This window comes from Chelonia mydas, chromosome 12, assembly GCF_015237465.2.
Source record: "Chelonia mydas isolate rCheMyd1 chromosome 12, rCheMyd1.pri.v2, whole genome shotgun sequence".
Classification (NCBI taxonomy): domain Eukaryota; kingdom Metazoa; phylum Chordata; order Testudines; family Cheloniidae; genus Chelonia; species Chelonia mydas.
In genome coordinates, this window is record NC_051252.2 from 7,699,990 (window position 1) to 7,715,517 (window position 15,528).

Consider the following 15,528-nt stretch of genomic DNA (forward strand, 5'->3'; position numbering starts at 1 on the left):
GACGTGATCGTTCCCCTCTATTCGACACTGGTGAGGCCTCATCTGGAGTACTGTGTCCAGTTTTGGGCCCCACACTACAAGAAGGATGTGGATAAATTGGAGAGAGTCCAGCGAAGGGCAACAAAAATGATTAGGGGTCTAGAGCACATGACTTATGAGGAGAGGCTGAGGGAGCTGGGATTGTTTAGTCTGCAGAAGAGAAGAATGAGGGGGGATTTGATAGCTGCTTTCAACTACCTGAAAGGGGGTTCCAAAGAGGATGGCTCTAGACTGTTCTCAATGGTAGCAGATGACAGAACGAGGAGTAATGGTCTCAAGTTGCAATGGGGGAGGTTTAGATTGGATATTAGGAAAAACTTTTTCATTAAGAGGGTGGTGAAACACTGGAATGCGTTACCTAGGGAGGTGGTAGAATCTCCTTCCTTAGAGGTTTTTAAGGTCAGGCTTGACAAAGCCCTGGCTGGGATGATTTAACTGGGACTTGGTCCTGCTTCGAGCAGGGGGTTGGACTAGATGACCTTCTGGGGTCCCTTCCAACCCTGATATTCTATGATTCTATGAATAGGATAACTCCATCCTAAAGGCAAGTACAGAGGCTGTATTGTTGTGTTTAGAAGCACTGGATTTTCTGTGGGGGGAAGGAAAGGAGCAGGGCTGGCATATTATTCTTTATGGTTCTTATTCTGTATGGCTATATTGTTATTATATATGGACTGCAAGCATCCCATGAGCTCTCCTTCTCCTCCAGGGTAACGCCTCTGGGGATTTGGAGGTCACCTCCCCATGGTGATTCTTTTTCCAATTGGCCCTGGTGTCTCTCCTCTCACTCTGTCCTCCTCCTCCTTGAGTTAGCTCTGCTTTGCAGAGAGGCTCCTCTTGTTGGCCTTTCCTCCCCCTTCTGGGTGTCACTTCTCCTTCTAGGTAGCTTCTGAGTTTGTAACACATCCTCTCATTCTCCATAGGATTGCCTCCAATGCAGCCTTTCTGTCTTTGGAAAAGAATGGCTGTGGATCCAAACGTCACAGCTCCGGACCATCTCTGTAATAAAGTCCCTCAGGGGTGTCGGCTGTGCGATCTAGCTGTCCACGAGCAGACTCAGCAAAAGTGTGAGTAAGGAAAATGCGGTTGGCTAATAACATGTAAGTAATATGGACAGCCAATCCTTTGTCATTCAGAGCATATAACAAAGGCATGCCCAGCATATGTCCCACAGGGACTGAGCACATGTCCAATTCGGCAGTGTTGTGGCAGAACCCCTGGATCTCTATGCCTTGGGAATGCTCTGCAGCTGAGCATGCTCCGTGCCCTTACATGCCCAAATAATCATGTCTTGGATCACAAAGTCAACAGGAAAGTACTAAATATAGCAACCAAACCTTTCCGTTTGTTCCCAGAGCCCAAAAACTGCTCTCATACTGCGGTGCATTACTAAGCCCTTTCTTTGCTACAGAATTCCTGTAACCACCTCCACAACGAGAAGTAAATTTGGAACCAGAGTTGAATCTAACCAGATCATATGGATGTGTACAACAGCAGAATGGCATTTTAGCCTTTTTGCATGATACAGACTCCTGACCTGGCAATGGTAGAAAAGGCCACAGCCTAAGCATCAGAGAGGGCTAGAGGACAAAGGCAGGGAAAGCCATAAACATGTCTGGCTGGTAAAGGACACAAGGAAGAACTCAGTGCTGCTAGGAAAGAGATGTCCTTCCAGTTCCACTATATAAGGATCCCAGGGGTTGGATTCAAGCCTTCACACAATGATTTAGACCTTGGAGAAGCTGTGGCTGGCAGCTGGTGTTTTTTAAGCTTCTTTTTAAATAGATATCTATAAAAAAAAACCAGCTCTCCCTTTTTCACACCACACCAAAAAGCAGCGCTCCTAAACCATGCAGCAACAACCAACAGAATGGTTCTCACCATGTCCAGCTGCAGATGGAACTGTGGGTCTTTACTGGATCAGTCAGAGCCCAAAGAAAGAGCTGTCAGCTCCAGGAAGTTTGAAGCTGAGTTAGAGTGACATCTTGTTCAGTCAGCTAGTGAGTCAGGTGTGTGGTTCCTTTGATGTCCCTAATTCTGCAGGGTGTTTGTTCAAACATCTGTACTTTCTAGCACAGTGGGTCCTGCGGTCTCCAAAGCACGCTCTTCTGCCTTGTGATTAGAGAGAGGAGGCCCACACATCCACTGATTGTTTGCTTCCCTTGGTGGCAAATGCATTTTTCAAAGGCTGTGATCAGGCACGGAGTGAAGGGGATGACGCACTTGAACTTTATATAATTCTGTTACATTTTAAACAAATTAATCCTGGATCCGATTCTTCGCTGCTTCCACAAGTTCCAAAAAACTAAGATATGGGAGGGAGGGATTCTCAGAGAAACTGATTTACATCGGTTGTAGAGTTCCTTTAGGGGCTAGATCACGCCACCGGGGCACTGGCCTGAGTAGAGAGGCAACGTGGAGCTGCACTGCCCCGTGCTGGGCTTGGGGAAGGATTCAGACACAATTTCTTCTTGCACTCCCCACTGTGCAGAACAGCCTGGTCCCCCAGAACGGCTGGTCTCCTCTGTGATCCAGTGTAGGAGGCGGGGAAGAGCCATGGCCCCACCTCTTCCTCATCACTGCCTACCCTCTTGGGACAACGTGGGCTCCTAGAGGTGCACAGAGAGAGTCTGTGATTGTCTGAGACTGCGATTAGTTCTTGGATGGGGTATGTGATGGAGAAAGGCTCCCCATGCCCTCCATCTCCCCAAGCACCTGGGGAAGAGCCTCTCACCATGAAGTCCTGCATGATAAGGACATTTGCAGCAGTCCAGTTATCAATGTCAGGTAGAGTTTTGCCCATGAAAGGATCCATGCTGTGTCCATGAAAGATCAATTAACACCTGTAAAGCTCTTTGAAGATATAAAGTGCCAAGTAAGAGCAAAGTGTTATTCTCATTAATGCCTGGAGCATTGGCATTTCCCAGGCTGCAAGCCCAATGCACCAATTTGAATATATTACTGCATATGGCTGTAGTCTCCGAAGGGTTTGAAAGTACTGTGCTCACAAGAATTGTAGGCAGCTACGCTCCATTCAACTCTTTTCTATCCCATCCTCAACAGATGCCAAGGTAGGGGAAAGGAGCGAACAGGGACTAGTCCTTTGACTCTGTGAAAAAGTGGCTGAGGCCAACATTTTCAAAAGTGGCCGCTGATTTTGGGTGCCCAACTTGAGACATCTCAGGTTGTGGGTGCTCAGTTGCTCGGAACATCGAGCCCAAGCTGTCGAAAGATGGGCTCCCAGGAATCGAGGGATCCAAAATGAGTAGGCACGTCTGAAAATCTGGCCGCGTGTGTGCCAGTCCCAGAGGCTGATGATCCTGAGCACTTTAAGCTAAAGCAAGAACATGTATCGTCAGTGATTATTCTATACTTAGCTTCATCTCTGTTCTGTGGTAATGCATACTTGGAAGGAACTTAGCAAACATGGGGTGACCAGCATGTGATCAAAATGCCCTAATGTACAATTAACTCCGATGTTCAAAAATTCAAGGGCCTTTATGGATCAGAAATCCAGGCTTGTTGTGATACAGCTGCATTCCTTGGCCTTATTCTGATTTCACTTACACTGGAGTAAATCAAGATTAAATCACTGAAGTCAAAAGTGTTTACTGGTGTAAAACCCATCAGAATTAAGTCCCTTGGGTGAGATTATCAGCTTGCTTTCAACACTCCTGCTAATGCAAGATCCTAACCCTTAGAAATAAAAGATGTTCCCTTTTCAAAAATACAGTGCAACCGGACAATTGTAATTCAGCAAAAACCTAATTAAAGACAAAGGGATATTGCCTGAATTAGGACTGCCCTATAACATCAACAGATATTAAGGTTACTTTGCACTTGCGTAGGGCTTTCAACCCAAGGATCTCAAAGTACTTTGCAAACAGTAAAGAATTCAGGCTCAAAGCACCCCAGGAGGCATGGAAGAATCATTATCCTTATTTTACTTATTATTATTTACACACACACACACACACACACTCTTAAAAGAAGGTTAAAGTTGCAAAGTCAAGCCCTCAAAAGTGAGGAAAGGCCAGAATCAAGGTTTGCAGTCTTGTTGTAGCCATGCCGGTCCCAGGATATTAGAGAGACAAGGTGGGTGAGTTCATATATTTTATTGCACCAACTTCTCTTGGTGAAAGAGACAAGTTTTTGAGCAATACACAGCTCTTCTTCAGTTCTGGGAAAGGCACTCAGAGTGTCACAGCTAAATACAAGGTGGAACAGATTGTTTATCATGCGTAGTTAACGTATATAGTAAGAGACCATTCAACGGGAGGTGGCTTGTTAACACCCCTGCAGTCCAAGGGCAAAAAAGGGGGGCTAGTGGGTTACAGATTGTTGTAATCAGCCATAAATCCATTGTCTTCATTAAAGACCATGATTTTTAGTGTTTAGCAAAGTTATGAATGTAAGTTCCCAGGCTTCTCTTTTGACAGTGTTGTGCAGGTTTCTCCTAAGGAGGAGAACTGAGAGGTCAGATATGGAGTGATTGTTGTGTGAAAAGCGTACACCCATAAGTGACAGAATGTTTTGTCTTTTATCGTGTTTCTGTGTGAGTTCATTCGAGAACACAGTGATTGTCTTGGGTTTCACCCACAGAGTTGTGTTATTGGGACATTTAGTGCACTGCATGAGGTATACCACATGTTGTGACAGGCATGTGAAGGAGGACCCACGGATTGTGAAAGGTGTGTTGTGGGAGAGTGTTGATCATTGTAGCAGTGGAGAGACATCTGCAGGTTTTGCATCTGTTGCTATGGCAGGGTCTGGGCACTACTTTAAGTTCTTAGGTCCTGGTCTGTGGGGAGCTTGTGTCTGATGATGAGTTTGGCAAGGTTGGGGGGCTGTTTGAAGGCCAGAAGAGGGGGTTTGGGAAAGATTTCTTTCAGGATGGGGTCCCCATTGAGGATGGGTTGTAATTGTTTAATGATAGCCCATATGGCAGGTGACAACGAGGTCTGTGTGGTCGGAGGTTCTCCTCCCCCCGGCCATATTGAAGTAGTTTCTCTTGGGGTCTTTGGGTGACCTGTTCCATGATGTGATCTACTTCTCAGGTGGAGCATCCTTGTTCGCTGAAGGTGGTGTTAAGGTGTGTATCCTGGAATTTCTCCTTGGAGCATATTCTGTGCTATCTGAATGCCTGGCTGTAGATTACAGATTTCTTGGTGTGTTTGGGGTGGTTACTGGATCTGTGAAGGTAGGTGTGGTGATCCATGAGTTTCTTGTCCATGGTTGTTTGTAATGTTCCATTGCTGAAGCTGATCGTGAGTCCAGGAAGTTGATACTGGTGCAGGACTGTTCTAGAGAACATTCTTCTAGCCTTCAAACAACGCCCCAGACTCACCAAGCTCATCATTGGAAGCAAGCTCCCCACAGACCAGGGGACACAACTCAAAGTGGCACCAGACCCTGCCAGAACAACAGATGCAAAACCTGCTGGCATTTCTCCACTGCTACAATGCGTTATATGTACAATGGACAGGATGGGAGCATATTAATGTTGGCTGGAGTCTTCTGCGGTATGCACCGGATATAAATGCTTGTACATCTGCTATGTATTTTGAAAATAGATCTCCTTTTTTGTCCTCGTGTGCTGAAAGGACTTTTTATCCTCTAAGGATTGTTTGCTACAGATAAACTCTATAGGTAAGTGCATGTGACCTTTCATCAATCAGAAAAAAAGACCAGATGATGGAGTGGTTTGAGGGGAAGTCCCAGGAACTTAAAACAGCCAGGACTCCTGTGGCAGCCGTTAGTCCTACTGTGAATTGGGTTCTTGGGAAGGGAGGGTGGGAATATTTGTAGAGGGCGTGAGCAGTTTGTGCTTTCAGTTGCACTTGGAGAGAGCGTTGCACCTGACCCCTGGACCTGAAGTTTATCACTGGGGCCTCAAAATAGAGCCTGGGGCCAGCTGCCCTGCTGGTGGCTGGTGTTTAAAGAGGAGGGGAGGCCTGAAAACAGATCCCGTGACCAGCAACATTGTAGTTGGCTGACATTGAGGAGGAGCAGGCAGGCTGGAAGCTGAACATAGCAGCCCATCCTCTCTGGCATCTCACTAACCTTCCTCTCTCCTGAAGAATTAGCAACCGATTCAATGACTGTGCTCACATTAGCAGATGTATCTGCTGCAAACAGCACTTTGCTTAGCACTTAGCATATCATCCTTTGATGCAGCGCTGAGCTCCCTGGCATTGGTCCAGCATACCACTAAAGCACATGCTTGGCTTTAAGCATGGGAGTCACTCTGTTAACATGCTTCAGGGCTTTGCTGGATGGCTAGGGTGACCAGACAGCAAGTGTGAAAAATCGGGACGGGGTGGGCGGTAATAGGAGCCTATATAAGAAAAAGATCCAAAAATCGGGACATCTGGTCACCCTAGAGCACACAGCACCTGGCAGGATCAAGCCCTGCCTACCTCTGGCTTTATGATGTAGTGGTGGAAAAGGCTGTTCCATAATCTAACTGGTCTTTAAGGATAACAATCTCAGCAGAGAGGCCAAGGATTTAAAGGGCCAAGGAAATGGAACCACGACAGCTGGTCCGAATTAAGACCCAGCATGTGGAAAGCTTCCATTGCTGCTGCCCAGGCTTTACCTGTTCTGAGGAAAGACAAGACTGCAGTCTCCAGGTCAACCCAGCACCTTTCACCATCCCAAAGACAAGAGATGAATTGGCCTGGCTGCCTCTGTCACTCACGTCTCTGAAGTACCGGGAGGGAGGGATTTTTCTCCATGATGGAAGAGTTTACTAGGTGGAAAAACACCAGCCTCCGGCTCGGCACTGGAGAGAAGTCCATTTGTGCTGCCCACGTCACACATGGCTGAAAACAATCCATGGGCCATTGTGAAAAGCGGAGCCTGGTACCCATGCCAAGGTCAGGGTGACCTAGGCTTTGCTGACCCTCGGGTAGCATTCCCACCACTGGTGCAGTCTCACCAGTGGTTTCAAACATGGGAGCACTAGTGCAGACAGGCACCAGCACCTGCCAGGGTTTTAAGCATCATATCACGCTGCCCTGCCCTGAGCAGGGTTACCCCTGGACCCCTGTCTTCACCAGTGCTCCCACCATGCTGCTGCTGGCAGAACTGAACCAATGGGAGCAAGAACAGGGAATTTCACACAGCCTTAAGCTGAGGTGCTGACAGCCAGGCCAGGTGATGCAGTGTCACCAGACAGAGCTAAGGCTCACAGCGATGCCAAGGTGTCACTCTGGAAGGAAATGGTAGAAGACAATAAGCATCAGTTGCCACTGTGGGCCACTCATTTCCCCCCTCATTTCACACATGGGCAGCCACTTTCCCTCACCCGACAGGCCTATGGGTTTTGCGAGCTTAATACCCGTTTTTAATAGAAGAGAGGACTGCAGGGCGGCGTGTTTCATGTACCCCCACCAGTGTTCTGTGGGGGTCTAAGGAAGGCAGACAAGCGCTCTCGCTAATGCTTGATTGGGCTCAGGGTAGGTCATTGAAACAAACACGACCAGGGAGGACGGCAGTATCACTGTCAAACCCTATGGTGAGCACATTCTCCGTAGCATTCACTCTGAACCAAATCTGTCTCTGACAGTATCTTAGAAGAAGGTTGATTAGAAAACTGGCCTGGGGTTCAGGAGACCCGAAGTCTGCCACTGACATGTTGTGTGACCTTTGGCAGATCACATCACCTCTCTCAGCATCGCCAGCAGTAAAATGGCTATAATAATGAGGGAGGCAGTGTGGCCAGCAGGAATGAGGGAATGGCTGGGAGTCAGAGGGCGGAGTTCTAATCCTAGCTCTGCTAGTGACTCACAATGTGGCCTTGGGCCTCTCACTTAACCTCTCTGCCTCAGTTTCCTCAGCTTTACTAAGGGTCGGCAAACCTGACTTACTGAGTGTCATGAGGATGGAACAATTCAGATTTTTAACAGTGCAGTTTCCTTTGTGGGGACAAAGGAGACACAATATGTGCTGACACAGCAGCAGAACATCCTGGAGCAATGCATGGTCTTTGGCACAAACCTCTACGCTGCAGTGCAGGATTGTAATGCAGTGGGGTCTCCCTTTCCTTCCCCAAAATTCTAAGGCAAGTCCCGTCCCTATTAATTTTTCTTCCTGTTTTCCTTCATCCCCTTTCTCTTCTCTCACCAGCCTCTTTCCTTCACTGACAAAGGAGCATACAGCTACTATACAATTGAAGCTAGAATCTTTGATGAATTTCCCAGCTTCTAACAGCCAGCAGTCACATTCTGATTGGAATCACAGGGTCGTTTTCAGCAAATTAATGGGAAATAAATGGGCCAGATGATATCTAGGGGAACTGGAAGCCCAGTTCATTTGGGCATCCAAATCTTTTAGGCAGCTTTGAAAATCTCCCGTAAAAGCTCTGACTTTCCCCCCATTACTGCCTCCTCTGTGTTGCCCAATAGGTCCCACCCAGGAATTTGCACTAGAGAACTCAGGAACACATTATTCCCCCCATACAACATTTGGCATGTGGTGGTATTAAGGCGCTCCCGGGATATGCAAAGACTAGGATCAGCGAGATCAGTTTTCAGGAGGGGGAGAGCAGAGTTGGTATAAACCGTGTTAGTCATTTCCCATCAGTAATCCTTTATCAATGGTTGCCATCAGCTGAAACCAGGAGAGTTTGCTTTTACCAGTGACTAGCACCCGAAAAACCGGAAGAGTTCATTCCAAGGCCAGAACCTGGCCTGAAAAAGTCACATCCCAACCCACCGTGCATTCAACCACATTCTATTGGCAGTAAAACGTCAGAACATTTTCTTGGTTTCCTCTGGTCAGAATAACTGGGGGTCTCAGGTCTTGCGAGAGGGTTTCTAGCCAGGCCATATAGAGGGAGCTGGGGCATCGCCCCTTTCTGCCTATTGGCAAGGTTCTGGAAAGAAGAAGAACAAAAACAAGAGAGGTATAAAGGGGGGGAGGAGAAAACCCTTGCATCTCTTTTTGCCTTGGAAGAGTTTTATTCCCTGTGTGACGAGTCCATGTAGATTTGCAGATTATAGATCCACCTCATACACGAAAAGAACAGGAGGACTTGTGGCACCTTAGAGACTAACAAATTTATTTGAGCATAAGCTTTCGTGAACTACAGCATCCGATGAAGTGAGCTGTAGCTCATGAAAGCTTATGCTCAAATAAATTGGTTTGTCTCTAAGGTGCCACAAGTCCTCCTGGTCTTTTCGTGAATACAGACTAACACGGCTGCTACTCTGAAACCTCATACCAACTGTGTGCCACCGACTTTCTGGGTCCTGTCCACCACACTGATTCCTGTTCACTTTGAATTCTGCTTTCTTTGTACTGTCTCTGCTAGCAGAGGAGCTGAGCAGAACTGGTAAACTTGACTCGCCCTATAAACAGTCCTTGTGCTGCAGATGCTTCCATAGGCAGCCCCTGTTTAAGATTCAGTTCCCTGAATAGTTTGTGTCATGTCGAGCATTCACAAATGAAGAGCTGTGTTTCCTCAACTGGTCACTAGGTGGCCTGTGACTACAGGCTGTGGGGGGAGTTCAGTGCTCGTGACTTATAGCTCTTACAATCAGGGCAAGGACCAGAAGAAAGTTAATTGAATTCAGTCAGCTGGCCTTGACAGGAGAGGGGCTCGGCTTCCTGTGTCACACTTGTGACCAACACTGTCTGGAGGGTTGAAAAGATTTCTGAATGAATGACAGTCTCACAAGAGTCAAAATCTAACTGGGCATCACTGACACAGGGACACCTGCTCGCCTGTTTATGGCCATATGAATGTAGCCTCCAAAACTACACCCAATAGGCCTTATGGGCCAGATTTTGTTGTGAAATCCGGCCCTTTTGCACCACTCAGGAGGTGAAACAGGGGCCAGAAAGCAGATGGACCTCCCCAGTTGAGAATTGCCCTATCATGTGGAGTCATCAGCCATGTGACAGACCCAGAGTAACCCACTCCTACACAACTCCCACACACCACCTTGGCAAAGCCAATACAACTGGAGTGCTGTTGCATTCCAGCTATTCTGAGCCTGAGATTGGCCCTTTTAGGGGATTCTATCAACTGGTATAGTTTAAAGCAACCTTGAGGCTGCTCTAAATTATGCCAGGACAGGTTCCAGCATCGAGCCAACCTGAATCAGGGAGCTGCAACCAGCTTTTTTGTGGCCCCTTCCCCTGTTCTGGAGCAGCAGAGAACCTGGCCTTCTAGGTGGAGATTATATCATCAGAGGAGCAATTATCCAATCTACACAATTAGGTCTGCTCCAAACTGCTGCACTATTGTACAAACAAATTGAAAAAATATTGCATTATGCTACAGTAATGATCCTGAGCCCTACCTCCTATAATAACATCACTCATAGTGTATGAGGCCATCACTGTAGAAAACTAGTATTTTTCGGTGGGCTTTTCTGCAGATGCTGCATAGAAGGGGGTATACTTGTGGGCATACATGGACTGGTAGTGTCTGCTTAGTTGTTATTATGTAGAAGGAAGAAGACTGAAGGGACTGTTTCCATAGTAATCTATCCAAGAACAAGAACAGCCCGTCAATACACTGACTTGCTGGAGAAGACAATACATAAGAGGCACATTATGGACCCTGATCACTCTGGGGGCTGCTGTTACTTACATGGCTATGAGAGCAGCATCCCGTGAGTAATCCAGCAAAATCTCATTCAGTCTCACTTGGCGAAGTGACTAAGGAGCAAGAAGTAAAAATCAGATCAGCATGAAGTCAGTCAGGCGGCGTCCCCCTGGAATGCCAGCGGATTTCCCTGATTCAACACCCGCCATCCCCAGTGGGAGTCATTCCATCGACTTCAGTGAGTCCTGAGCGCATGCTGCAGGGCTGTGGTCGTTTGCCAAACAGAGGAGAGATCTGTGACACTCGGGACTGTCCCACGGGATCAGTGCTGGGTTTACAATGGCTCCAGTGGCATCATGGAGCCATGCCCATGCTCAGAAGGGACCCTGGCCTGCTCTGCTTGCCCTGTGCCCCGAGACCCCGCTGGCTCCCCCCGCCCACCACTTGCTCCTCTCGGCCTGCCCGCTGGCTGGCCAAGGGCTCCTCTCTGCTCCCTGGCTCCACCCCCCCTGTTCAGACCCCAGTGCACCTCCGGCTCTGGGAAGTCTCTGCTTCCCACCACCTGTGGGCCCCCACCTGTCCCCCCGGAGCTGGGCTGCTTGGGACTGGTGCAGAAGCCTGGCCAGTCTCGGCCAGGTGTGTGTCTGTGGGGTGGGGGGGGAACAATGTGGAGGGCTTGGCTGGGACCCTCCTGGCAAGTGCGTCTTGAGGGAGCCTGGCCGGGCAGGCGCTAGCCTGGCTAATCACACCACTCCCGAGGGGCCAGGGCGATTCCCAGCCCTGGGACCAGCCCTGGCTGCACTGCCGGCTCAGCCCGGCCGACACAGTCGCCTTCCAGAGGGCCGGTGAGTGCGGCCGGGAGGCAGGGCTTGGGGGAGTGGGTCTGTGGGGAGTATGGGGGGTTGTTGGGCTGTGAAGGGGCGGGGAGGATCTGGGTGTGTTGGGGCACTAGGAAGTGGGGGTTCTGTGGGGGGTGCTGGGCAGTTGTGGTGGGGCAGTGGACAGGAGTGGTGTTGTGCAGGGTGCTGTGCATTTGTGGGTGGGTCTGGGGGGGTGCTGGGCATAGTGGGTCCAAGGGGCCTCTGGCCATAGGGAGTCGGGGAGTGTTGGGCAGGGGGGGCTGTGTGGTGCGGCATAGGCCTGCCCCTGAGGGGAAGGGGCTTGTTGCCAGCACAGAGTTGGGCAGGCCACTGTGCGTCTGGCAACTGCTGGTTTGTAAATAGTGCCCTCGCATTGGGCGGAGCAGGGCCACCCCTGCCACGCCATGCCCCATTGCCTCTGGCTGGCCCCTCGCCATGCTCCATTGCCTCCATGGGGTCCACATATATGTTTGGCGCCGGGCCCACAAAAGATCCCCTGCATGGGATTAAGGATGAACCATGACCTCACCCTGGTTACTGGTGAGGCCCCTAGCTGCCAGCACCGGGCATTCCTAAAGTCAGCCCGGTCTGCCTGCTGACCTTGTCTCCAGCCGAACGATGCCGCCTCCCTTAACCTCTCCTGAGAGCCATTTCCTTCCAAACCCTTTGGTCCTTCCACTGCTTCAGCATGGAATCAGCATGAAAACCCTCTGCAGCTCACTCTGTTCTCCACAGCACTAGATGAGCTCATGAAGTCAATGGCAACACTTCCATTGACATCAGTGGGTGCAGGATGGAGCCCAGAGGGCTCCCAAATCATTAAGGGCCCAATCCTGTAAGGAGCTGAATGCTATTGCTTTGTAGTGATTTCAGTGGGAGTGGAGGGTGCTCAGCAACCCACAGGAGGTGCTCACGGCACCTTACAGGATTGGGATCCTGGAAAAGCCTGGAAGCAAGAAAAGCTTTCTGAATCATGGATTAGGTCAGGAAAATCCTTTACATGAGAATTCCTAGGTATTCTCCCTTGCCCAGCTGTTGAAATCTCCCAATAGCAGTGGTCATGTCCCTACCTTTGCTTTGTTTTTATTAACCTCCTCATCAGAAATCTTCCACGGGCAGTCACGCCTCATTTCATTCACCACGGCCTCGTCCTTAAACCCATCGTTCAGCCTGAAGGGGGCGATCAGGTCATCAAATCTCTTGATGCTGCAAACAAACAAAGAGAATGACAGGATTGGAGCTCTGTCCTGACATTTGCTGTACTGGGTAAATGCTGCTAGGGTTTGTGAGCAAGCTAGGGGATCCCATTAGAAAGATGGTGGCTGTGGTTTGTTTCTGTCTTCTGAAGAGAGATCCTGGATCAACAAGAATGCTGGTCAGGTCTGAGTCATCATGGATAGTTCCCTGAAAACTTCAGCTCAATGCGCAGCGGTGATCAAGAAAGCTAACAGTATGTTAGGAGCCATTAAGAAAGGGGTAGAAAATAAGACCGAAAATATCATAATGCCTCTATATAAATCCATGGTACACCCACACCTTGAATACTGTGTGCAGTTCTGGTTTCCCCATTTCATAAAGGATATCACGGAACTGGAACTGGTTCAGAGAAGGGCAACAAAGGGTCTGGAATGGCTTCCATATGAGGAGAGACTAAAAAGATCAAGGCTGTTCAGCTTAGAAAAGTGGTGACTGAAGTGGAATATGACGGAGGTCTATAAAAGCACAAATGGTGAGGAGAAAGTGAATAGAGAAGTGTTATTTATACTTTCCTACAGTACAAACACCTGAGGTCACCCAATGAAATTAATGGGCAGCAGGTTTAATACAAACAACCGGAAATACTTTTTCACACAACACACAAATTAACCTGTGGAACTCATTGCCATAGGGTGTTACAATAGCTAAATGTATAACTGGGTTAAAAAAAACCTGAATAAGTTCATGGAGGATAGCCATTGATGGACCTATTAATCACTTGATATACCCACAATCAAGACACACACACACACAGGAACCACGTCTAGAGAATGAAAGAGGCAAAGACAAAAACTATAGTAATAACGTACTGTTCAGGGCGTGGTTTCTGGTTAATGTCTGGAAGGACATGCACCTCATGGAACCCAAGTCGGAACTTGCTCAACAGAGAGATAATCCTGTAAGAGAGAAAAAGGGGGGATTTTTAAAAAAATCTACTCATTTTTTCCTGCTCAATATTTTACCAACCATCCCAGAAACTCTCTGAACATTTAAGACTCAAGAGAAGCAGATCACTAGCCTGAGACTCAGGAGACCTGGGCTCCACCACTGGCCTGCTGAGTAACCATGGGTAAGTCAATTTGCCTCTCTGTGCCTCAGTTTCCCCCTCTGTAAAATAGGGAAATTGCTACTGACCTCTTTTGTGGAGCACTTTGAGCTCTACTGATGTAAAGTGCTAAAGAAGAGTATTATTATAAATATCTGTCTGCTTAACAAGCCCTGCAAACACTAGGCCCACTCATGGTAGTAAGAATTTAGCCAGGTAGTAGGTATTGGCACGGTCATCTTCAAGGTGAAAAGTCAGAACCGGGAGGTAGCAGGGGGAGCTTTCATGGCATGGCCAATTTCTCTTTTTCTGGTCCACTGAGTATTTAACAATATCACCTAACTACCACATGTTCTGTAGTGGCATTCGGCTACTTTCCCATTTACTGCTGACAGCTCTTTCTGTGTTCAGCTCCTGTAATTTCACGAGCCACCTAGTTCAGGCCTCTTACCAGCGGGAATTTCATTTCCATGGCCCTAGGGTTTGCATTTTTAAAAATCATATTTGCATTTTTTATTCTCAACCCTTGTGCACTCTCAATACATTTTCCCACAAACACAAGCAATGTCATTTTAAAATAAACAGACAAACAAACAAATGGAGCAGATCCTCCAATGATGAAAATCAACATAGCTCCGTTAGCTGGAATGGAATTATGCTGATTTACACAAGCTGATGACCAGGACCATGGCATACCATGCAGAACAAATACAATTTAAAAATGATCAAAATAAAAAAAAGAGCTGACATTTCTAAAACGAAGAGAAGAGTGTTGGGTAAACAGCAAAATTCCAGACTTAAATCCCCAGAAGGTGCAGCAAATCTGTGAGATAGTACAACCTGTGGGGCAGGTGGCAGGTAACTGTTATTATTTTGTTTTCTGTATGCTGTGCCTTTACATTTCTAGGAATCTGGTGAGGCAAGCTGCCATTTTGGGCGGTTGAGTTGATTTCAGAGCAGACACACAGATTGGGCTCTCCCATGGAGACTTTGCTTTTGTTCTTTCTTCCTTAGTTATTTCAATTAATCCAAAATACACGCTATTCTGACTGAATATACAGAGTTGATGCAAGGTCCACTCAAGTCAATGGAAAGACTCCTATTGGCTACACTAGGCTTTGTACTAGGCACTTTGTGTACAGAAAATCATAACAGAAGTGACTCTGAATTATTGATGGGATTAGTGGCAGCTAATGGTCTCACAAGCTCTATTTGATCAATGCTCAGTAATGCACTTACGCCTTCCTCTCTTCATCCATCCTGTGGATCTGCCCACCAACAAACACCCGGGTTTTGCACTTGCCCCATCGCTTCTTGCGGCTGAGGAGGTATGGAATCAGGAGCGTGAGACCTGCCACAGGGAAGAGCACAGGGACTGGTTCTTACTTTTGGGGACCAACCAACTATTTAACATTCTATATCTGAGATGGAGAAGACCCTGTGTGCTTGCCAGCCCATCCCCCCATCAGTGTGAGATTGCACCCCGGGATGTATTTTCTAGTGTACTGCTCCGTCTAGTATTAAATGTCCCCAGCTAAAAATCACACCCTGCATTGCCAGATCTCTGGGTTGCAGTTAGTCCCAGATGGAGACTCATGCAAATATTGTAGTGCAATCTCTTTATCTTGAAAGTGCAAATTACAAATGTAGAATTATTATTTTTTACATAACTGCACTCAAACACAGTGTAAAACTTTAGAGCCTACAAGTCAAACCATGAAGGGGCATACGAAAGTTTAGCATATCTGGCATGTAAATACCTTGCAGCA

General features: G+C 47.8%; 1 protein-coding gene across 3 annotated transcripts in view; it reads right to left on the bottom strand.

Moving 5' to 3' along the window:
• Positions 1-808: 808 nt before the first annotated feature.
• The window catches only part of SLC12A3 (solute carrier family 12 member 3), a 44,225-nt gene continuing 29,505 nt past the window's right edge, over positions 809-15,528 (bottom strand). For 2 of the 3 annotated variants that reach the window (XM_037878075.2, XM_037878074.2), the window contains 5 exons: positions 14,999-15,110; positions 13,524-13,610; positions 12,528-12,663; positions 10,643-10,710; positions 809-8,917 (listed from right to left, as the gene is read on the bottom strand). In XM_037878075.2, coding sequence (XP_037734003.1) covers positions 8,776-8,917; positions 10,643-10,710; positions 12,528-12,663; positions 13,524-13,610; positions 14,999-15,110 — 545 coding nt within the window. In that variant the 3' untranslated portion in view covers positions 809-8,775. The remainder of the gene's footprint in view (positions 8,918-10,642; positions 10,711-12,527; positions 12,664-13,523; positions 13,611-14,998; positions 15,111-15,528) is intronic. The other variant, XM_043526105.1, reaches the window with a different exon arrangement.